This window comes from Phalangium opilio, unplaced genomic scaffold (assembly GCF_054372755.1).
Source record: "Phalangium opilio isolate 3A_F unplaced genomic scaffold, DU_Popi_V2 ptg000003l_1, whole genome shotgun sequence".
NCBI lineage: Eukaryota > Metazoa > Arthropoda > Arachnida > Opiliones > Phalangiidae > Phalangium > Phalangium opilio.
Genome location: NW_028324145.1, coordinates 7058267 through 7081766, shown reverse-complemented (window position 1 = coordinate 7081766; position 23500 = coordinate 7058267). Strand labels below are relative to the sequence as shown.

The following is a 23500-nucleotide window of genomic DNA, read 5'->3' as shown; positions in this document are numbered from 1 at the left end:
AAAGAAAAACTTTAATCAGAAAAAACCACTAAAATTTTTATTTCTTTTTATTTACTTAGTAAATTTCATCATTTTGTTATTAAATTTCCGATATCTCTCCTTCCTCCCCGCTCCTTTTTATTTTCCTAAAATAGGCCTTTTCAGCTCTCGTCTCGAGCGTTATTTCTTTTCCCCTTTAACTGGATACACGATAACAAGAATACATACATAGATTTCTTCCACTTGGAATCTTTAACAATCTGCCATTTTCTTGGTTCCTTTCTGCTTGAATTAAAGGGGAGGAGGTGTAGAAACCGTCACCTCCGACGTCATGAATAATGTATTTAAACTTAGAAACCACGTGATAGCTTCCAACCTTTGCTTCGACCTAACAGCGCTGAACCCGAATGTAAACAACTTCTCTTTGCATGTTCTGAACGAGTAAATCTAGGGTAAATGTGAATAGCCAATGAAATGCTAGGAATTAGGAGCTGGGCGGTTTAACGAAGTTTTAAGCCCTTCCCCTTACCTTCAATCAGATATTAGTATTTGGTCTATGGATTCTTAAAGATTCCAAGTGGAAGAAATCTATGTATTCCTGCCTGTAACATTGGTAAAAAAATCAATACCAATCTGTATTATCGTTTTCTCCCTTCCCCCTTTAAATGAAAACAAAATAGGTATTGGACCAAAGCGTATGGGATATATCTTTTACAAAGTTTAAAATTGGATTGTCTTTCCTCCTAGGCTTTTGTACACTGTAGCGATGCCCGCCAAGGCTTAAGTAATCTATAAAACCAGTTTACTTTCCTACAGTTCAGTAGTCTGGCCCTAAAGCATTTTCTCTGATAGCTTTTCTTCTTTGTTTCTTTTACTTTATTTATCTCTTGCCTGATTTTGCTTAACGATCTTGAAGCCTTCATTTTACCAGATTAACTATTAACTATTTAGGCCTATTTTGAATTAAAGGAGTGGAACGAACTCGGCCTGGAGTGCTAAATAACGTAAACATCGCTAAGCCTAATTCTGAAAGCAAAGGATGGGAAGGAAAATGAGTCAAAACATACTAAACCTAACCCTAACTCGTAAATATTTGTTAAGCCTAACTCGATAAATAACTTAATGACGCTGCACTAAATAACGTAAATAATCGATAACCCTAATTCGAGGGGCTAATCACTCTTGGATTCCCTGTAGACCACCTTATTATGGCTTACATTTAATCATTTCAGTATGAAGGGCATCTCAACCTCGTACACGTCGTAAATAATCTCGTAACTTTGTTTCGTAATCATTATTAATTGTATTGACGCTAGTCTCTCCTGGTATTGCCTGACCATTTCCTGGAAATGAATTCAGTATGATTTGTTTTTCCCCAACAATCCTTTCCTTAATACAGGGTGTTTCTGATATGTCTGCCATAAATTAAGTGGGATTTTCTTTGGGAAATCGATTTTGAGTCGAAATTGTAACTTCTATCTCCATTTTGACACAAGGGACACTGTTTTCAAGTTAAGATTGGATGGAGTATTTTACGGATGACCCCTTAGATTCAATAAGGAAACTATAGAGACAATGATTGATAGTTTAATTAAGGGGTCATCCCTAAAACACTCAAGTCATAACTCGAAAACAGTGGCCAGAATGTCATAGAAGTTAACTTACATTTTCGACTAAAAATCTCCCAAAGAAACACACCTTAATTTATGTCAGACTTATCAGAAACACCCTGTATAGTACTAGCACCAAACCACATAGGTAGCAAACCCACATTCCCGGCTCTAATAAAATGTAAAGTATTTCTTTCCTGGTATTTTCACACTCCCTTTAATTAAACTGTAATAAGGTGTAAAAAAGTATCACCTATCTCAAATATTTACTTGGGTACCCGGATATCCTCGGTTTGCGCAGTTTGTGCACTGGGACGCAATCTTGACCGTCCCACACGGACAGGAGCGGACCCTTCCCTTTCCGGAAAGGGCAGCTCCTATCAGTCCAGGCACCATGACCTTAAGCGCTTTTATGAACTTTGACTTTTAGTACCCTTCTACCGCAGTTTCTCTCCATTCCTGAAGATATTTCCTACACTCGAGTACATCGTCTCTTGTCCCTAAGAACTTTGGACATATCTCTATCTTAACATTTTAATCCCCAGTGACTTGGGAAATGGGACACACCAGTTTTAGACCTTCCTCTTTCCCCGGTGTAAAGATAGCGTTCCTATACGTTGTTGGAACGACTTTTTAGAGGCCAAAGCTTATCGTTTAAACCGACTAGACCTTTGAAGGGATAATGAACTTCTGCTGCTTTAGTTTTTCAGGTTTTATTTTACATTATTTTGAAACTTTGTATAAGCACCACCTTTCTTTATATGTTAATATATGTTTTTTTACGGGGAAAAACGTCATTAATATGTCAAAAATCTTATTTTTTTTAATTTACCTTTCATTGTAATGTTTTTTGAGCCTTGGTTTCTTTGCCTAGCTCTTAAAAATAAATACTGCCCAAGAAGCTTGGAAAGGAAAAAATTATTTATATTTAAGAGAACCTATCCAACCTTTCAGTTATTTAGCTAGACAGGCCTGGGGAATCAAATAAATTTTGTTCGCGATGAGACGGTGAATGAAGGGGTATTCTAACGTGACCTGGCGAGTTACGAGACTGTTTTATCTTCCACCGTATTCGTTATTTGCTCGTGAATAACTCAAATAAGAAAAGGTTGATGAAGGAGTTGGGTGTTAGCATAGAGAGGGAATTGAAAAATAACAAGGTAAAATGTTAGGCCTAACCAACCACGTTCTCTTGATAGGAGGCAAAAAGAAAAAATGTCTTCTAGGTAAAATTATACCTTCCTTCCCTCGAGCTGCTCGAAATAAGTGAACGTAGTTTGTTCCGCTTTTTTTCTTTTGAATTTATTCAAGATTATTGTGAATATTTGAGAATATTCACATTGATGTCCCAAACTTGCAGGGTTCGTATGAAACCTGGATAAGTCGGGGATTTTTTTCTAAAAGGTTAGGGATAGATCAGGGATTTCGTTTGTTAACCATGCTTCGAGCAATAATAAATAAGGGCCTGGTGTGAAATGGGCTCTGGTAAACACCTTATTGGCAAAAGTCGGGGGTTTAGCGCTTTTTCTTTAAAAAGTCAGGGCTAGATCAGAGATTTCGTTTGTTATATCAAACAATGCTTCGAGCAATGATAAATAAGGGCCAGGTGTAATTTTGAAGTGGGCTCTGGTAAACACCTTTTTTGGAAATATTGGTCAGGGGTAAGCTGGAAAAATCAGAGATTTTCAATATAAAAATTTCGTCCGAACCCTGCAAAGTAAATTGAATACGCCATTATTAGTTTATTAGTCCCATTGAATTGAAATCAAAGGTAGACTACAGCTTGTGTCGCCTACCCATGGCGCCACTATCGTTTTAGTCTGCTCTAATTTAAGGGGAATGTTCTTTGAGCGATTTTGAGTCGATAATGTTCTATCTCCATTTTGCATTCTTGGGTGAATTGCATCATTTCTTGGTTCTACAGCATTTCCTCTCAAAATGACTGGAAAAAAATGAAGGATGTATATAAAAAAATAAAATGTGGGAGATTCCAGACTGGCAGAACGTAATTAAATAAGAGTGCTTTCCCCCATTTCCCGCTCTTGAATTTTTTTCTCTCCTCCAAGGATTCACAGAACGGATGTGGAAAGTTCCAGAGGAAGAAGATGAAGATGGCGAGAGAAAGAGAAAGAGAGAGAGAGACCGAGAAAAAAAATACCCATGTTCGTTTTCGATAACCGAAAAATTCCAACCGTTAAGGTTCTTCATATATAGGTTTTTTTTTTTCTCTCTCTCTCTCTCTCTGGTCTCCCGGCTAGACTTTGCCGCTTCCTTCCTCCTTAACTTGGGAGGGAAATTCTCGCCATCCTTAAAGGTGGTGTGAACTGCCAATAATGTCGTTGTAGACTCTGTAGGTCAAAATTTCTGTGAGTTAGTATTGTATAGGGTGTTGCGAAAAAGAAATTTTGGTAGGACCGAAGCTCTGTGTGTTCTGTAAGCGATTTTGAGTCGAAAATGTAACTTCTATCATACACAAGTGTTATGAGGGACAGTTGTTATACAGGGGCTCATAGGAGAAGGGTGTACCATTGTACAGCGAACAATTTAAACCTGTAAACCTGTAAACCTGACTAGATTCCCCCTGTAAGTGGGCTTCACACAATTTTTTGAAATTAACTAATAATTTTCATGATTTAATTGTATTTTTAATTAATATGTTGAAAAATAATTAGTGATGCATACAGGGTGTTCCAAATAGGGTGGTACAACTAGTACAGTGGGTTTTGTGGTCTATTTTGAGTCGAAAAGTTATCTTTTTTTCTCTTAGAGCTATTAAATCATACACCGGTGCTATGAGGGACATTTGTTTTACAGGGGCTCGTAGGAAAAGCATTGACTAGATTCCCCCTGTAAGTTGGCTTCCCACGACTTTTGAAATTGACTAACAAGTTTAATGATTTAAATTTATTTTAATTATTGTAATGAAAAATAATTAGTGATATATACAGGGTGCTCCAATTAGGGTGGTACGAAAAGTTTTATGGTCTATTTTGAGTCAAAAATTTTAAGTTTTCATTTTGCCACAAGGGAAACAGTAAACAAGTTCCTTAATTTACAAATTTGACACAACTGCATGGTTGATATCAGTAAACACTAGACAGGAAACTTCCCGTTTGTCTACACAATGTTTATCTTAGAATGTAAATTGAACACCTTTGGTATGAGGAACAGCTGTTTTACAGTGGCTATAAAGTAGCTTTATTTTAGCCCTGATAAATTCGGTAAAAACTTGAAGTAGGCTTAGCTTAGACATAATTTACTAAATATATTTCACCGTTCCTTTCAAATTGTTAAACGTTGGCCAAAGAAAAAAATAGGTAAAACTCCATTAGTTCAAAGATAGAAAATTTTTTTATTGTTGTTGTATTTCGAATAAGAAAAACCGTAAGATTCTTTCCACATCTTTCTTTTGGTTGATTCTCTTAGCACGAGTTGGAGCATGCTACGAACGGATGTAGTTCTATTTCAAAGGAGTAATTTTCAACCCTAGCTGGCCATCATTCTAAATAGATTGTGTTTCTAAATATGTTCCCTTTTCATTTCGAATTTAAATACAAACCTCTTTCTTTCTTTGAAAACATTTATTCTTTATTCTAACATGTAATTTTTAACCTTTTCAAAAATCGCGGCCTAATTTTTGTAAGGTCTGTACGTCCCAGATAAAAAGTTCGACCAACCCGCTAAAGTTGAAAGTCAATTAATCAAACGTTGGTCCTCTGTTTTCTACTGGATAAAAAATGTCACCTCTTATTAGACAATTTGTGATGACGTAAGGTCGTCTCGCGTTAATTTTTGGCCAGGGATATTCGGCGAAACTGAAACTAGAAAGAACCTGGGGAATAGATCTTTTTAAACATTCTGCGCAAGAAACCCTCGTTTTCTGTAAGCGCGTGCGCAGATGCAACTTTGTTTCTACCTTAAAGATCCATTTATGTCCATTAAACTAAGCGAAATGTTCGTAAACATTTTCTCCATTGGGTTAACGTGGGTTTGTACAGACACCTGGAGAACCTGGAAATGTCAGGGAAATAAATTGTTGACTATTTTAAATTCAGGGAAAATTTATAATATTTAGTAAAATTCAGGGAAAATTTATAATATTTAGTAAAATTCAGGGAAATTTGCCGGGTTTCAGGACCTAACTCCGAAAATAAAAAAACCACTCCTGCAGTTACTAGGTTTCCTTACACCTGGAAATATCATTGAAATATATTTGATAAAACCCTGGAAATGGCAGGGAAATCGAACCCATGTAATAAAGCAGTCCGTGTGTTTGTGCCTTTTGGTTTGAATTTACCGTCAGCCATCTTTCAAAATGGCTGCCACAAAATGAAATGAACCCTTTTGCACTAATGAAAAATTATATAGTCTTTGTAGCCTGTACACCAAGTACGTTTATTGCGAGTTCTTATCGCCAACTTACTCTTTTGTGTATCGGCGCTGAAGCCGAAAGAAATGTTGGGGAGCACTTTTTTGGTTTCCCCAAAACTCCCAAGGGACCAACTTATTTTTCAAGGCCTGCCTAATCCCTGTCCCATTGTTATACATTTTAACGATTTTTTTTGTCATGAATTTTTGGTGGAATTTTATTTAGGTGGCGTATAACTTGGTCCCAAACTTGGGGAGGAAGAGGTTTTTTGTTTCCTTTTTCTTTTCAGTTTGGTTTAATTAAAGAAAGTGATACATTCGCCCCTCTTTTGTTTCAGAATTAATTAAAGATTTACTTTATTGTTCGTAGCGTTAGGGGTTTGGTTAGGAAATCGTAGAAACGACACGCGGAATCTTTATTGTGATGCGGAGTGAGGGGATTCGTTGAGATGTAGGAGGAGCTTGTATGGTATCCCTTTATTGACGTAAGCAGTGAGTGCTTACTTTACTGTTTGGAGGGTTAGGGCAAAGAGGATATAAAGAGGGGGTTGGCTGTAGTAGTGTTCTCGCTTTGAAAGTTTTCATCTAAGCTTCCTGTGTGCGTGCGCATCTTTCTCTGCCCTCTTATTGGTTGAAGTACGGTGAACCGGATATTACAAAGCTAGTAGCTTCAACTCCCCCTTTTTATGCCCTCTTTCGTCAGGAAAACGTAGAAGCGGTACTGGGAATCTTTAAGTTGATACCTAGAAAATGATGAAAGATCTAATATCGTTTATAACGTCGTTAGCTTACTAGAGTACCCGCCCACTTCTTGATTTATTATTTTTACTCAGTGTAGATGAATATTCCCTGTGTCGCTGCTATGTTGTTTATGGTCCCTGAGTCCTGAAAAATTCTTTTACTCGCCGATGTAGGAAATGTACTGTTTTTTTATTAAATTAATTTAGACTTTAACATTTTTTATTTTTGTTTATTTATTTATAGACATGCGCAAATTGAAGATTCGGATAACCTTGACCTTTAACCTTATTGGCCCAACTTTAGATATCCTTCCTTAATCTTGGAACTTACGTGAGTACCTTAAATTTTGACTCTTCTTTTAGTGTCGTTTTCGAAGCTGTTGTAAGTTATGTATATATAATCCAAGACTGTATCTGCAATGATACTACTGACAAACGTATAGGCGGAGTGACATACTACATTACTTTCCATAGAAAAGGAAATAGTCCGTATTAGTGCCGTTTTAAACAAGAAGCGTTCATTAGTTTTCTAAAACATAAATCGAATCGATTAAAAATTAAGGGAAATTTTCCCGCCAACTTTTACCCCCCACGTGCTCCTTGTGTACTATTAGCGCGAGATGTTTCCCGCCAAAGTCTATATTGCTAGATGTGTATAGGACCCTGGGAATATGCCTCAGTTTAAACTTTATAGTGAAGCATCCTCGTTATATATATTAGCATCAAACCCGTATTTTCTCCTCTCATCTCTTAGTAGGCAAATTTGCTCAAAGAGACACTGAGTCTGCAACTATACAGGGTGTTTAAAGCAGGATGGTACAGAGGGTTCTATGGGAAATCAATTTTGAGTGGAAAATGTTCCATGACATTTTGCATTAAGGCCAGCTATTCTAAGGAAGTTCTGATTAAATTGTTTAACGGATGCCCCCTTATTTAAATCAGCATTGAGTTTCAGTTTCTTACTGAAATTTAAGGGATCATCCGTAAAACACTCTAATCATAACTTTTAAACGGTGACCCTTCAAGGTAAAATGTCATAGAAGTTACCTTTTCGACTTGAAATTGATTTCCCATAGAACTCACTGTAGTTTGGTTCTACCACCCTTATTGGTGGTACACCCTGTATAACTGGGACGGTTAAAACTTTGGAAAAGGGCCCATCGCCCAGCTGGATCTGGACGGTGTTACGCCGTCAAAAAGGGACAGCTTTGAAAATCCAGGAGCGCCGTGGAAAAGAGCTGTACAGTCGTGATAACTAGTGATTAAATATAAGAGGTCTCGGGGAAAATGCTGCTAGCAGATTTTGGCTATTTTCTAGCGCAAAATGGTTGTAATTCGTAAAAGTTTAGGTTCCCGAGTTTGGTTACATTTTGTGGGCAAATATCAAATAGAGTGAAGTAATTAGTTACATTATTATTGCAGTTCGTGCCTCGCCATCATTTTAACGTTCTGTTTGCACGACAAGAATTCCCTTTGGTAGTCCGTCCTCTTTTCATTCCTTTGCCCCCAAACAGTCTGAGGCTTTCATTTATACTGGGTGGGTTTGCTATAAGACGCCAATAGTGTTGTCTGTCTGTATTCGTAGTGTTCTTTGTGAGACAAGTTCAATCCAGATCCCCCTTGAGTATTTATCCACGATGATGAAGCTAGTTTTTTAAGGAAGTGCATTCAGTGCTAGATGCTCACAAGAAGCAATATCTAGTTTACTAGGGAGAAGGTATAAGATGCCTAAGTATTGGCGCGCCATTGTCCCAGCCTCCCCCCTTTCAAAATACAAGGGGCGACGTAAAAGGAGCCCGGTCTATTTCGCCTCTCCTCAGTCGGAAAATACGTAATTTTCGTCATTCACGTCGCGCTGACGTGAGTTTTCAAGAACCAATGAGATGCTGGTTGTAGTTTAGAGGCGGGGGTTAACTCCGGATCTATGTTTGGACTGGAGATATAGCTACAAATGTGGCCTTAGTAAACTAGATATCGCTTTTTGATGCTCACTAAGAAAGCCTTTCATAATTCGCGAAGGTTATTATTAGCGAAGTATAACCTCGAATATCAAAGCTACAATCGATGTGGAAACGCATTTTCCAGCATAAAATCGCGTTTCTATAATCGCTTTAGGCGCCCTTTCATATTTTCCCGTATTTTCCCCAACTCTCATAATATACATAACGCCACGCAGATGGGACTGCTGTATTCGCGTATTCTTTTATACCTGATATACTTAAACACGTCGTGAGGCAGTTTGGAAAAAAGACTCTATTAGGATTAACTAGTCTATGAGAATGGTGTCGTTTGATGTTAGCCGGTTTTTAGGTAAGAGCGGCGTAATTTATTTTTTTATTTTTTTTTTACACGTTTTCGTTCAAAAGTCTAGGTAATTTTTTGTCATTATCGTATATATGAACTCTCCGTCAACGAGTCCTATAGGACAGCGCGACACTTTGGATGGCGGTTAAGATTCTTACCGTGTAAAAGAGACCCTTAAGACTTCTTAAGTAAAGTTCGTACTCGGAAAAACCTTACCAAGACGTTTCATCTTAATTATTCGAGTAATTAACCTTCCGCCATCCATATGTACTTAGCTGTGACATTTTTACACTTTACTAAACCTAATTTAGGCTTCCTACGTACTACTACTGGGCCTACTACTTTGAATCTGTTGAAGTAAACAAGAGGCTGGTAAATTAATGTTAATAATAGAAAATTATTTCATAAAAGAATCACTTCATCGCGTAAAGTAAACCTATAAATTTATTGATAATGAGGTCAAAAGGTCAAATAACTTTGGTGTTCGTTCAAAAGCCGGGGGTGTAAAGGAGAGTCTGTTGTTTGACCACATTGTCCTCTTAGAAGAAAAGTTCAGGCAATATAATATTATACCTTAAAAGAATGGTCTTTTTTTTTTTAAAAAAAAAGTAGGGAGAATATTTTAAAATATAAACGATCTCTTATTTTAAAGTAATTACCATTTATTTGGTCTTAAAAACGCTGACTACTGCATGCCCCGCCATGTTTAAAGGCGTCTACTGGCCAGAAGCCGCAATGGATTGGTTCAACCAATCCCGTAGGGATAATCCTAAGGGGTTCTGGCTAGCAGACGCCTCTAAATATGGCGAGACATGCATTGTAGAACCGTGATCTTTTTCTTTAAGAAAATACATTGATTGGTAATGGTGCAGGACTGACTTTGAAGCTGCATCTATAAGCTATTTGCGTCCACATACCGTCCGAATATACCGTCTTAACCATCCATACATCAACCAAGCAGACGATAATGCGACCTTTTGAATAGAGTGCATAGCGCGCCTAAACCCAATCTGTTATTTTTGGCAGACAAACACCCCTGTATAGAGATACTAATAACGCTGTCAAAAATGTTAGATACGCTCTATCTGGAAGACGAAATGAAAAGATATTTGAAAGAGCAAAAAAGAGAGTGGGAGAGAGGGAGAGATCAAGGCCCAAAATAGGCACTGGCGCGGTCATTCAACTATACGATTCGCTTGATTAGAATTTTCTGGTGATTGCGTTCAGGGTTAGTTCTTGTAAGACTTCTTTTCTCTCTACTTACTTGACACGAATCGGCTCGTACACCATACAGTAGATAGATTTATCCCTGGCTGTCCGTCCAAGTAGTCCTCTAATAGTATTTTCCAGTGGAGCGAGCTTGTTTACCCAACTTCGCCTTCCCCGGATGGGCATGCACTCTCTCTAGCTCTTCGGTGACGGGATTGCTTTGCTTCCAAAATAGATTGTTGGACGGGCTTGAAGGGGTTGGTGCGTTGTCAGAAAAATGATTGAGTTTGAACCCAATATATACCTCCCTCCCCCACCTCTTGTCCAGTCTGAACTAAAGTTATATCCATCCAGTAAAGCTTGTCTTTTGATGGTGATATTAAAAACAGACCCAAGCGGTTATAGTACATGGCAAGTCACTCTATCTACACCCACGTTTTACTTTTTAATATGCTTCGTCGCTATCCAGGTTGATATATAGTGATTTTTTATATCATTATTTTTTTCAGGATGTTTTTGATAAGACTACTATAAATTAAAGGGAGTGTTGTTAGGGTCAAACTGAGTTGAAAGTGTCACCAAAGAGCATTTATGGGGTCTGCAACATTTAGGTACAGAGATGTGTCCTCCCAAACATTGATTGGCCCCTAAAACAAGGAGCTGGTCACATAAGCGTAGTGTAATTAGCTTTTTACATGACCAGCATACGCACACTTCTACCACCCATTTAATAATACACTTCTGCCATAGATTAAGGTTCAAAAACGTTCTTAGATTGGAGACTTTTGAAGGCACATGTGCGACTATCTCCTTTTTTTAGGGGCCAATCAATGTTTGGGAGCCCGTATCTCCTTACGTAACTAAATGTTGTAAACCTCATGTTCTTTGATGACCTTTTCCATTCAGTTTGACCCAAATAACACATGGTTTAATTTATGGTAGATTTATCAGAAACACCTTGCATATAAGAAACTTGGTTAATGCGAAGTACTAAATATTTTGTTGCATTTTTACAACCAAAGCCATGTATGTCATTACAATCTTCGTTCTTTTTTTGTTATTTTATGTGAAGAAATCGATGCGTTGTTTGGTTACACTCGAGTTTAAGCGCTAGTCTGTCGTGAGATTAATAAGGAAGTGCGGCTTCAATATTGATCGTACATTCGTTTAATTGTGGTATGTTTTGACGTGGCAATATATACTGCGACGCTGCATGCGGCTGTAACACGGAAATGGGGAAAGGGAACTGAGAGACACATCAGATATAGAGAAGGGGGAAAATTGTTCTAATATGTCAATTGCTAATACCTATCTAGAGGACTCGACAGGAACTCATTGGGGTGAATGGAGGTTGGTTGGGAAAGACTTGATCGTTGCTCGAAACAGGAACACGTGTTCTGAAAATGACTTATAAATATACGGGCCTAGCACCGAATGTTCCGTCCTGATTGGCTCTCTCCATTTCTCGACGAATGATCGTAGTCCTAAGGTTCCCCCCTTTCTCTCTATGACTATATTCTTACTGAGAAGGGCAGTTGAAGTTCGTTTGTTGATGTAAAATTCTTCTAAATTAAGCCTTGTCATCGTCGTTTTACTTTGTTCATTTTTCTACTTCGAGTATTTTTGAACTATCTTCGAATGATTTTTGCTGGTGCACTTTTTTCCACGATGTACACTGATATGGTTACGTGCATTCATTTTATCGCTGCCCAAGTGTTGGACATTTAATGCGTTTGGTTCATGTACAGCTTGTACATGAGCCAAGACTTGGCCCTCATTTCCAATATGTTCATGTTTCATGGTGTTTTTCATTTACTGCTTTGGAGTGCTCTTGGAGCATTTTGAAAGCATAGATCAAAGGCAGACTAGAGTACCTCAAGAGCGCTCGTAAGCTGAAAACGCCGTTGGTATATACTTCAAATTATGAGTTTCTGGTGATGAGAAAGACTTCCGTCAATATTCACACTAGGCCGAACGAATACCCTATTCCAGAATCGATATTTCTGGACCCTTATAAAGCGGGACGGAATAAAGAGCGCAGGTTCAGTGGTCAGTAGATGTGAAGGTGAGATTAGCAATGACCTAGCATTGTTTTTACAAGGTGTAGGCTTGGGTTAACGTTGCAAAGTCCGAGTGGGATGAATGTTACCCAATTTTCTTTTCCACCTAGTTACCCTAGCGAGCTCCAAACCTCTTCTTCTTTTTCTTCGTCGGCAACTTTATCTGGAAGCGTTAGCCTGCATGCCTAACTTCTACTCGACTTCTGGATCTAATTTATTTTACATTTTTTTCCCCTTTTCTTTTCCTTTTCGAAAGGAATCCTTTACTTAAATAATCAATCTGAATGAACTTTAACCCCTCCTACATCTTCACCTACACGTTTTTCAAGGTTGGGTGAAAACACGCTGTCAGTTTGAACTCTTGTTTGTCAATTGAATAGGTACTTAAATGTGTATCTAGAAATTTAAGGCTTAGTAGTGTTTGTCATTTTTCTATATGAATGAACTTTGACCCCTCCACATCTTCAACTACACGTTTTTGAAGGTTGGGTGAAAACTATCTGTCAGTTTGAACTCTTGTTTGTCAAAATAGGTACTTAAATGTGTATCTAGAAATTTTAGGCTTAGTGTTTGATAACCTTTGTTGTAGATTGGTCAATTTTCTATCTGAATGAACTTTAACCCTGCCTGCATATTCACCTACACGTTTTTCAAGGTGGGGTGAAAGCTCTTGAACTCTTGTAGGTCAAATAAGTAGTTTGTATCTGAAAATATTAGGCTTAATGTTTGATAACCTCTGTTGTATATTGGTCAATATTCTATTGGAATGAACTTAAACCCCGTCTACATCTTTACCTACACGTTTTTCAAGGTTGGGGAAAGCTCTTGAACTCTTGTAGGTCAAATAGGTAGTTTGTATGTAGAGATGTTAGGTTTAATGTTTGATAACCTCTGAGATATTGGCCAATATTCAATTGGAATCAACTTTAACCCCGCCTTCATCTTCACCTACACGTTTTTCAAGGTTGGGTGAAAAATATCTGCTTCTGGACTTTTGTTTGTCAAAATGTATACTTTCTTATCTAGAAATATTAGGCTTGATTTTTGATATCCTCTGGCATAAATTGGTCAGTTTAAGATGGAGTCAGGGATCCGAGGGGTCAGTCACTTGCACAGAGTAATCGGTGTACACTACTCGCTTCAGGTGCATACAATACAAACATGTAAAAAAAGAGAACTCTGGTAAATTCGGAAGTATCAAAGAAATTGATTTTGAAACTTTGGTACGAACCCTTTTTACCGTCTGGTAGGGTGTTGGTGGTTTTATAGACACTTTCTCAAAATTATGACTCACGCTAATTGTAAACTTTCTGCGAATTATTTTAATATTTCCCTGAGGGTAGTGGCCCTTCCATGTGACTGATGTCCCCGTGTCACAAGGGTGGAGATCCTAATACAAAGCCCCAAAAGGCGACTCACGGGAGGTGACTATGTGACGATAGATATAGATAAAGAAGGTATCTTTCAACCCCCCCCCCTTTCTGAAGAAACGAGGAATAAATTGGTTTTAGTCACGCTACCATGCAGCTAGCTAACCTTTCTTGGAATTAAATAATAAAAAAAATGTAGCCCATGTATCGTCGCATTGTCTTCTTAGTCTCCTCCTCAGTTTCTTTAGGCCTAACTCGGGCTTAACTTCCTTCCGGTGAAGGTTGGTTTATTCATTGTTTTAAAGGTTGACTCAAATGCTTAATGCATAACCTAGGCCAAACACATACTTGGGTATCTCTTCCTTAATGCCTAATTGAATTACACAAGTTTTTAAAACCACCATTGGAAGCAAGCAAGCAACCTGCCCTCTTTCTTCTTTCCCCTCCTATTGGATGATCGCGTCTTGAATAATAATCGAGAAATTGTTCAGACGATATTCGGTTCGTCACGTTGCCCCCCCCCTAGCTAGCTCTATAGGCAAGATCATTGGTAAAATTAAAGCCTGACAAGTCCCCTTTTCTCAGGCTACGTTCCTCTTTTTATTCTTTCAGTGTAAGGGAACTCATAGCTGCGGACGTGATCCGACTTCCTTAATTTCCTTTTTAACTTATGTCCGCACGTGTTTATATATTCCATGGAAGATATCTCCCGCCATTTTTATTTTTCAGTATTTCTTCTTTATGTCAGAGGCGCGAATTGGTAAAATATTTGATGGTGGACTTGGATATGAGTGCAGAGAGAATAATTTTAATAGGAGTGGAAGGCTACAAGCATCGGGTCATCCTGGGGTTAGCCACAAGCATTATTATTGTGACGTTTTTCTAGCTGTGATTTCATTGGTCAGGAGAGCGCGCAAGGTGCAACAGGCAGCGAAATACTATTCGCAAGGTAAATTTCGTCATAAATAATGATTACTACATAATCCGCCTAAATAGGTTGGTTTGAATTTGTTACACAATAATTCCGATTATCTGTATGCATTCCTGGTGATAATGATACAGATTTTCAAGTCTTATATTTGGTTTATTTTTGTATACTGATAGAAAATTGACATTCGATAATGGATGTGGGAAGTAACTATACGTATTTTCAAGGAAAATTCTCAGTTGAATTTTGAAATAAGTATTTTAAATAGACTAATGGCACCCCATGTTATTTTCCCTAGTAGCTTAATACAGTCGAACGTAGAGGGCTTCTATTACTCTATTGGAATCTAGAGATGAGGAGCAAATAACCAAATTCTATTTTTAACTTTTCCTTTAAGGAAACTTTCCTTGGAAGGAAAACTAAGAGAAAATATTTATTTTTGAAACGGCGTCATTTTAAAAGCTATAGCCCAAACTTTGAAGGGTGTTAAGCCTGTCAAATTAATATTTACGCGATGAAATATATCCAATAACGATCCCGTATAAGTGGGTGGTTTTAACCGACCGTACCTTTTAAAATGGTAAAACAGTAATAATTAAGGCGATTTGGGGTTAAAATTTATTTCCACGCACTTTAAAATTTATTTTATATTGTTCTTTTAGCATATTCATTTTGCAGAATTTTAATATATTGCGTTGGAAAATGGTCTACGTTATTTTAAATTGAACACCGGTGCTATGAGGGAACGTTGTTTTACAGGGGCTCGTAGGAAAAGCATTGACTAGATTCCCCCTGTAAGTTGGCTTCACACTATTTTTAATATTATCTAATGATTTTCGTGATTTAAATATATATTTAAATAATATAATTAAATTTAATTAATGATGTATACAGGGTTGTTCCAAATGGGGTTTTTAGGACTGAAACCAGTGGGTTTTACGGGCTAATCTGAGTCTATTATGATTAGAGTGTTTTAAGGATGGCCCCTTAATTAAATTAGCCTTGTTTTTCAGTGTCTTGCTTATTAAATTGCAATCATAATTTTTAAACGGTTTCCACTTAGGGCAAATTGTCATAGAAATTACATTTTCGACTCAAAATCATTCATAGAACTAATTGTATTTCTGTTCTACCACAGTTTTTGGCAACACCCTTTCTTTCAAGGGACTATTAGTGATACCCCTTTGATTGGATTCACCTTACAAAGGTGTTACTAATAGAAACCAAACTCTAACCTTATGACCTATTTATCTTGACCTCTGCGCAACACCCAGTATATGTCCCTTTTCTTTCAAGGGACCATTAGAGATATACCTGTGATTGGATTCACCTTGCAAAGCTCTTACTAATAGAAACCAAGCTCTAACCTTATGACCTATTTATCTTGACCTCCGCGCTACCTTTCACCTTTTATTTCCGGATAAGAGTCTGCGAGAAAGAAAAGGATTGGGAAAAATTCATCCCCTGTTTTCTTTTCCGTAGCCAACATTTTATCGCCAAAAAAGCGTTCTTGGCGCCCTCTATCCTGAAGTCCCTTTTTTGTAGATGGAGAATTTTGCTGGCCCTTTAAAAGCTATGTAGCCCACAGAAGCCCTTCATCGACCGACCGTCGAAATAATATTTGAGTAGGGATAGCTCGCGATCGTTTAAGCGTACTTCTCAAACTTCACACGAATTTCGGATATTTCATATTTAATTTTCTTTTTTTCCCCCTTTCGAATTTCGAATTCTTCACTTTTTTATTCGTATCAAATGCAAATAGAAGTGACAGAGAGTGAGTGAGTGGATGAAACCTTACCTTAGCTCCTGGTATTACCTTTTATGACTTGTCGCTTTCTATCTAGCTTCTTTGTGTCGACAAATCAGCGCTCTATTCTTTTATATTACGATGTTCACCCTTGAAGGAAAGATGTCACATGGAGTGGCAATGAAAGTTTCCCAAGGTACCTTGCGCACTGCCCTATTTTTGATGATGGATTGTTAAAAGCTGCCGCCTAGCGCCAATTAAATTTAGAAGCTAATTAAGACGAATTAGCTTATATTTTTGAGATAAAGGGGGCGTTGTTAACGTTTTCGTACCATACGATTTTACAAAAACACCTATAGGATGCTTGGGAGGACTTCGTTGCCGTAGATGGGGGTACAAAGCTACATTATACGTATCGATATTTCTTCTCCATCTCAAACATTCTCCTAGTATTACGGAGGGGCGCTGTAATTTTTAACGGTGCCGCAAAAGGTAAATTGAATCACGGGTCGCCTACACTTTCCTTACTCTATTATTTTACTTCCTGTTATTTCTATTTACCCCTGGCCCTAGGTGGGATTGAAAATGAGGCTTTAGGGTCTCTTCTCTGCTCTTTACTTCCTTCAGTTTCTTTAATAATGAAGTAGATTCCTTATCCCATGAATAATGGGGTGCAACTTTTTAAATTAAGGGAGGTTAAAGCAGATTCAAAAATAAATCGTCTGCTACTGTTAACAACGTGTTTTTGTATTTAACTAGCAATGGCGGCTGAAAGACGTAAACTTTACTCTCTCTCCCTCCATTGAATTTAAGCTAAACACAACTATAAGAACGTAACCCAACCTTAACTAAACAGAAACCTAACCCTAACTAAACCCTTACCAAACCATGAATACTATGAATGTTAGGAATACATACAGCTTTAGGAATCATAGTGCCCCCGTATTTCCCATGAGAATATCTCTGCGAGTTTTGTGGGCCGGGCTTGAGAACACCGTCACTTCTTTTTATTCTGACGTCTTCTTCTAACTGTGATTTCATTGGTTGGTAGCAACGCGAGATCCCAGGCGCATGCAAGGTACAGCGAAATAGATTATTTCTTCATAGTCTAGCTCTTCCCACAAAATCTGCCTATAGATACGTTGATAAAACGAGTACACAATTATTCCTATTAGAAATATGTATTCCCATGAAAAAATGCTTTAAAAAATTTCAGTTACCAGAGAAATATTCAAAAGATGTTCATGTTAGTGTTAAAATACATTCGGGTCTTTTTTATTCTAAGGCTTACGCTTTCCCTAAGGCAAAAAGGAAGGCGTCGATCGCTTTTCTATCATCGACTGCAGATGCTCCCTCGATATCTAATGCGAAACAAATTTCTTTCCTTCCACAAATGGACTGATGGACTTTATGTATCTTATATTTCAGCCTCTCTCTCTCTCTCTCTCTAGCCAGTGGGAAAAAAATATTTCCGTTTTTTGGTCACTACCCCGGGGAATGAAAACGGGGGCGAAATTGGAATTCCAAGCGAAGAACCTGTGAAGGAAAGAACTTTGATGGCTCGAGTTCACCAAAGGCAGCCTTGTTTTATACTTCTCCATAAATATACAGGATTTTTCTTATAAGTCTGGCATAAATTAAGGGGGATGTTCATTGGGAAATCAATTTTGAGTCGAAAATGTAACTTCTATCTCCATTTTGCCATAAGGGACACTGTTTTCAAGTAAAATAAGTCCAATTAAGTTATTCCACGTATTGCGTTGTTTCGTAATAGGGGGATAAGACTGCAACATATAGACACCCGCCCCTTTGTATTTAGTGTACGATAGTCAGGTTTGGTTGGTTTAGGTGAGGTTAGGTTCAATGGGGGACAGATTTCGCATTTCTAGCCCATATTACGGGGTCCCTAGACATTCTGCATTTATAATTCGCAAGAACTATCACACGTTAAGCATGTTTTGAAAATTGAACTGAATGAAAAATCTATTTTCTGACTTCAAACTTGAAAGATTTTGATTTCAGCACCAGATGTTGACTTACAGGTTTTCTTAATGTCTCTTATAATTAATGCTATTTTGAAAAATCATGGTATTTCAAACGCACAAAAGCACACAGACCAAAAAATTCGAAACCAAATTGGAAGAAAGTATAATCGATCATTTCATAAAACTTATTTGGGCTAGTTATTTACTTATGTTGTTAACTCGGTGTATAGCGTGCCCTAAACGCTTTACTGGAATAATAGCTTGGTTTCAAACGGAATGTGCAATGAAGTAAAAAGAGTCGGATAATTTTGTAGATGAAATGGTTCTAGGCACAGCACGAGAAATTCCCGAGATATTTTTCTCTTATATACATATTTCTTAATTCAATTCTTAATACTAAGACCTTTCCTCGTCACTTTTAAGACCATACAGACACGAGAATTATTTCTCGGTTACGAGTTTTAGTTCTTCTGTTTTGTCTTTTTAAAAATTACGTTGCAAATGAAAGAGAATAATGTTGCATTTTACAAGGACATTTGCTTCTACTTGGTTCCCCGCCTTTTTGTTAATTACTCGACAGCATTGATCCATGGTAGAGTCTCTTCTCGTTTTCCCACGACTGTAGTAGCCTAAACACTCTTTTTTGAAAAATGAATTGGCGGGCTCGGGCTGGAATCCATTCTTAATTACTTTTTTCGATAATTTTTCTGAGATGTAGTTTTCTAGGAGTAATTTGAAGACGTTCTCACTTGTTCTTTTTCTGCCCGTTAGGGGGCCTGTTGTGAATGGTAGTCAAGGGTACGCGCCACCCTTAGCTCTCTCGCTCTCTCTCTCTCTTCTTCCGTTTCTTCCTTCCGCTTCCTCTCCCAACGTCTGGCCAGTCTGTAAATATAGGATTATTGGGAATGAGGGGAAGCGCTAGAGCTAGGGGTGTAGCACCGCGAGGTGGACTCTAGGGGAGAGATGCGGAATGGGGAGCGTATGGAGGGTGGGATGGAGGGCTCGTGGCGCAGGCGCTGCCAGGATGTGTCAGGAGCGAGCGAAAGAGAGAGAGGAGAGAGAGAAAGAGAACTCAGAGAATCGTTGGCCTAAAACCGGTAGAGTCGAGATCGGAACCTCGCGCTTACTCTTCTCCGGGAGAGAGAATCTCCTTTTGGTTTTTTCCCGGGTGCGTGAAGAGCGGCTAAAAGACGAAGGAGGAAACTCGCGTCTCTTTTCCAAGGCGCGGTTAGGCTTCGGCCTCGGTCATCGCACCATGCCGTGGCCGGCAAGGCTTAGCACGACGAACCGGCCCTTGGTTCGTTGCCGGTTCCGCCATTCTTCTCGATCGACGTCTCTTTCGAGTGAGCCATCTTTCTTTGACGAAAACGAAATGTTCTTCTTCTTCTCGTCGAACGACGAGATGTTCCGCTCTATTTACAGTTTGCTTTCGAGTCGCGTTCTTTTTTCCCAAAGCGCTTGCAAGGCCAGCCCACCTTGCCACAGACAGGGGCAGAAAATGAATATCATCACGGCCCAGAAGGGGTGAAGATGAATAGCGCGGCGGTCATCGGCCGCCAGCTACGTCAACAAAATACCGGACGGACTTCGGGTCCGTTAGTGCCACCCACACCGGGCGGAAGAGGCAGGCCGCGCACCCCGTCCCACAATCCTCTCTACCCGCCGAACCTCGGCTTTCAAAACGCCTCCGGTTTGAACTCCTCCGTCTCGGGCTCAGGTGGTGGCTTCGGTCCCGGTCAGGGACCAGGTGGAGAAAAGAAGAAAAAACCCTCTACTTGGGAAGTGGTCAGGAGCAAAGTTTCGCTGCGTTGCATTTGTCAAGCGTTGAAAGCTCTGAGTGGTGGATTACTGCTCATTGCCATCGGAACGGGTATGTCCGTCATCGGTTTTTACGCGGAAACCTTCGCGACGGAAACGGTGAAAGAAGGCAACCGGACGATCGAAATCCTCGACGAGGAAAGACAATACCATTTGCATAATTTGACTTACGTCGGGCCCGCGCTGATGGGGCTGGGCGGTTTGGCCCTGGTGGCCGCGTGCGTCATGACGTGCGAAGTGAAAGAAACGGCCGGTGGTGCCAAAGTGGCTCCGGAATCGGACAAGGAGCACCACGAGCTACTGGGCGAGCGCCTACCCGGTAGCTTATTGATGGGAGGCGCATCTTTGGAAAAGCTGAACGGGCCGAGCATCTTTTTGCAAAACAGCAGCCCCTACTTGCGAGTGCCCCAATTATCGCCCATTTTGCACCACGCGGGATCTTCGGAATTCGGCTCTGGCAGAGACGACGAAGAGGAAGACGACGTCATGAGTGAGACCATCACCATCCAGCTGATCCCGAATGGGCCGGCTTCCAAGCCGACCCTCCACGATCTACCTCTCTTCATGACCAGGTCGGTGTCGCCCCCGACGACCATTCCGCAATCTTGTAGCTCTTCTTCCGGTTACGGAGCGGCTACCACTACGGACCGGAACTGCGCGGGCAACAACTCTTCGTCTTCCGCCGGCGGGATTCTGCCGTGTTCCGTTATCGACGATTTCATGCCGTCTCCTCAAGACTTGGAAATCTCTGATCCCGACGGGTGCAGCACGCCCAGGAGAGCCTCTTTGACCTCGATGGACATGGAATTGTACCTCTCGGATTGCCCCATCACGGTAAGAGTGCGCGTCGAACCCAAACACTTCGCTTCCATGGAAAGCGACGGCCTTTCGGACAGCGACAATTCCGAACACGCCGGAGCCGAGGGTCGCGACCTCGGTGGCGATTTCGGCAGCGTTTCTTTAGACCGCGATCTAGACGACGTCGAACTGGAACTACCCCTTCTGGGAAGGTGCAGCCCCCAATTACCCTTTCTCCCGACCTTGCACAACCCGCGTCACTACCACTCTACGAGAACTAGCGCCGAAACTCCCCTCTTAAAACGGGACAGTTCCAACGGCGGACGACGCTTCCCCCTCATGAGGCAGTCGGCCATGGAGGGTGGAGGCCACCTTTCCGGAAATAGAAACCATCACCACCACGACGGACGCGGCAACGACTGCCGAACTTAAAATAAATATACATATATATATTAAATACTATTATACGCTTACTCGAATGGTGGCCAAATTTTACTCCCCTCTCAAGAAATAGTCGATAAATAAATATAATATTCCAGAAATGAACCCATTACAAACAACTAAAAGAAAAATAAAATAACCGCAAACAAGTAAAAGTGATGAGGAGTCAGCGTGGTGTCATGTGTGGCCTTCAATGTGCATTCATGCTCGAGAATATTATATAATTGTGTAAAAAATTAAGACTATTCTCAAACAAAAACCCAAAACAAAACTAAGGTAAATCAACCCCCGGAATATAAGTATACGAAATTCCTCTTTCCAAGAAAGAATATTAAACCAAAAAAATCTGGAAGAAAATTCGAGAATGTTGTATATCGTCGCGATATCAAAAGCTCTGGAAACGATCCATAAACGTTTCTAGACGAGTCTGGTCCTTCGTTCCTGATATATTTTCTTATTTTTTACGTCTTTAATCAGTCTACACGTCAGTATACTTAATACGAGCTAACCATATCCGAATGAACCATGTATTGCCTCGATGGACACTTCAGGAGAAAGGAAGAGAGAGAAAATCGTCACGTAAAGTTACCGCCCTGACATTGTTACTCTTCAGTTTTAGAGCCAAAAAAACCGTTAACCCTTTTATTGAACCCTTGGCGAATGAGTCTTCCCCTTTCGTGATGTTTAAACGCAAAAGCAACGTTGGATGAATTCATTTACTTTGTATTTTGGGTTCCTTCCGTTTCGTTTCTAAACATCTTCTGGAATTTGAAACCTTAGAGAGAGAGAAAGAGAGAGAGGGATGTATGTGTCCGCCTACCGAGATGATGGCCTACTATAGCGAAAAGATGATGAAAAATTTTCATGACGTAAATGTCCTAGTTTCTCCGAGCGAAACCGAACCATGGCCGAAGAAAAAAAGTATCAACGTATTTCAAGAAACCACTCAACTTCAGCGCCCAAAACCACACGTCAACACACATTTGTCAACGTGTGGAGATAATCCTGTACGGTGAGAATTATTTCAACCTTGAATTTATATTTTATGGTTTTGAAAGCACGTTGTTGTTTTGTTCATGATGCCTAACCTATATCTTAATTCTGATCACTCTAAAATGGTTTCCTAAGAATCATTTTCAACTAATTACAGCCCCAAGTTGAAATAGACTCGAAAATTAAGTTCATGTAAGTCGGAAACTAATACGTCCAGATCGTGTTACCTATTAGAAAGTGTGATTCACTTCCGACCGGAAGTAGATCTAACATGGTTTTACTTCCGCTGATTCTCAAAGTAATTTTTTGACTCGTAAGCCTTTTTCACATGCTTCATTATCGAGTTACCAAAATGATTGAAATTGACTTTGGAAAATGAAGTTCATATATATCCAAAACGTTTTCAAGATCATGTTAACTGGTTCACTTCCGTCCGGAAGTAGAACTAACATGTTTTTACTTCCGCTCATTCATTGTACTTTTTTGACACGTAAGCCTTGTTCACGTGTTTCATTATCGAGTTGCCGAAATGATTGAAATAAACTCTGAAATTAAGCTCATATAAATCCAAAACGTTTTCAAGATCATGTTACCTCGTTAGAAAAAAGTTTCGCTTCCGACAGGAATTACAACTATAATTTTTCACTTCCGCTGATCCTAACCATACTTTTTTGATACCTAAGCCTAGTTCACATTTTTCATTATCGAGTTACCGAAATGATTGAAATAGACTCTGATAATTAAGTTCATATAAATCCAAAACTTTATGAAGATAATGATACCAAATTCACTTCCGACCGGAATTAGGAACTAACATGATTTTACTTCCGTTCATCCTTTCCGTACATTTTTCATGTACCTAAGCCTTGGTTAGATCTTTCATTATCGGGTTACCCGGGCCAATACCGGAAATGATTAGGAACAGTACTTAAGACGCATGTCCATCATAAATATATAGTTTTAAGACGTAATAAATGTTATATCGGGTTGTAGCGGAACACCTGCCGATCTTTCAAAAATCCCCTTCCCTTTTATGTAGCGATATAATCATTAATAATTTTAGTACACTTACTTCCGCCTTAAACGATTTTTGCCTTGACTCTAAGGCAATCTATGTATGTGCAGATTTAAGTATAAAGGTTTATAAGCT

The 23500-nt window shown here is 39.3% G+C and overlaps 1 protein-coding gene across 4 annotated transcripts in view; it reads left to right on the top strand.

The window, feature by feature from the left end:
• Positions 1–23500, top strand: part of LOC149717420 (uncharacterized) — a 91474-nt gene that overhangs the window by 11793 nt on the left and 56181 nt on the right. Inside the window, exons 1-2 of one of the 4 annotated variants that reach the window (XM_089838827.1) lie at positions 18925–22369; positions 22508–22542. In XM_089838827.1, coding sequence (XP_089694953.1) covers positions 19831–21348 — 1518 coding nt within the window. In that variant the 5' untranslated portion in view covers positions 18925–19830 and the 3' untranslated portion in view covers positions 21349–22369; positions 22508–22542. Of the gene's footprint in view, positions 1–6941; positions 7029–18924; positions 22370–22507; positions 22543–23500 lie in introns of those variants that run through there. The other 3 variants (XR_016366770.1, XM_089838826.1, XM_089838825.1) reach the window with 3 other exon arrangements.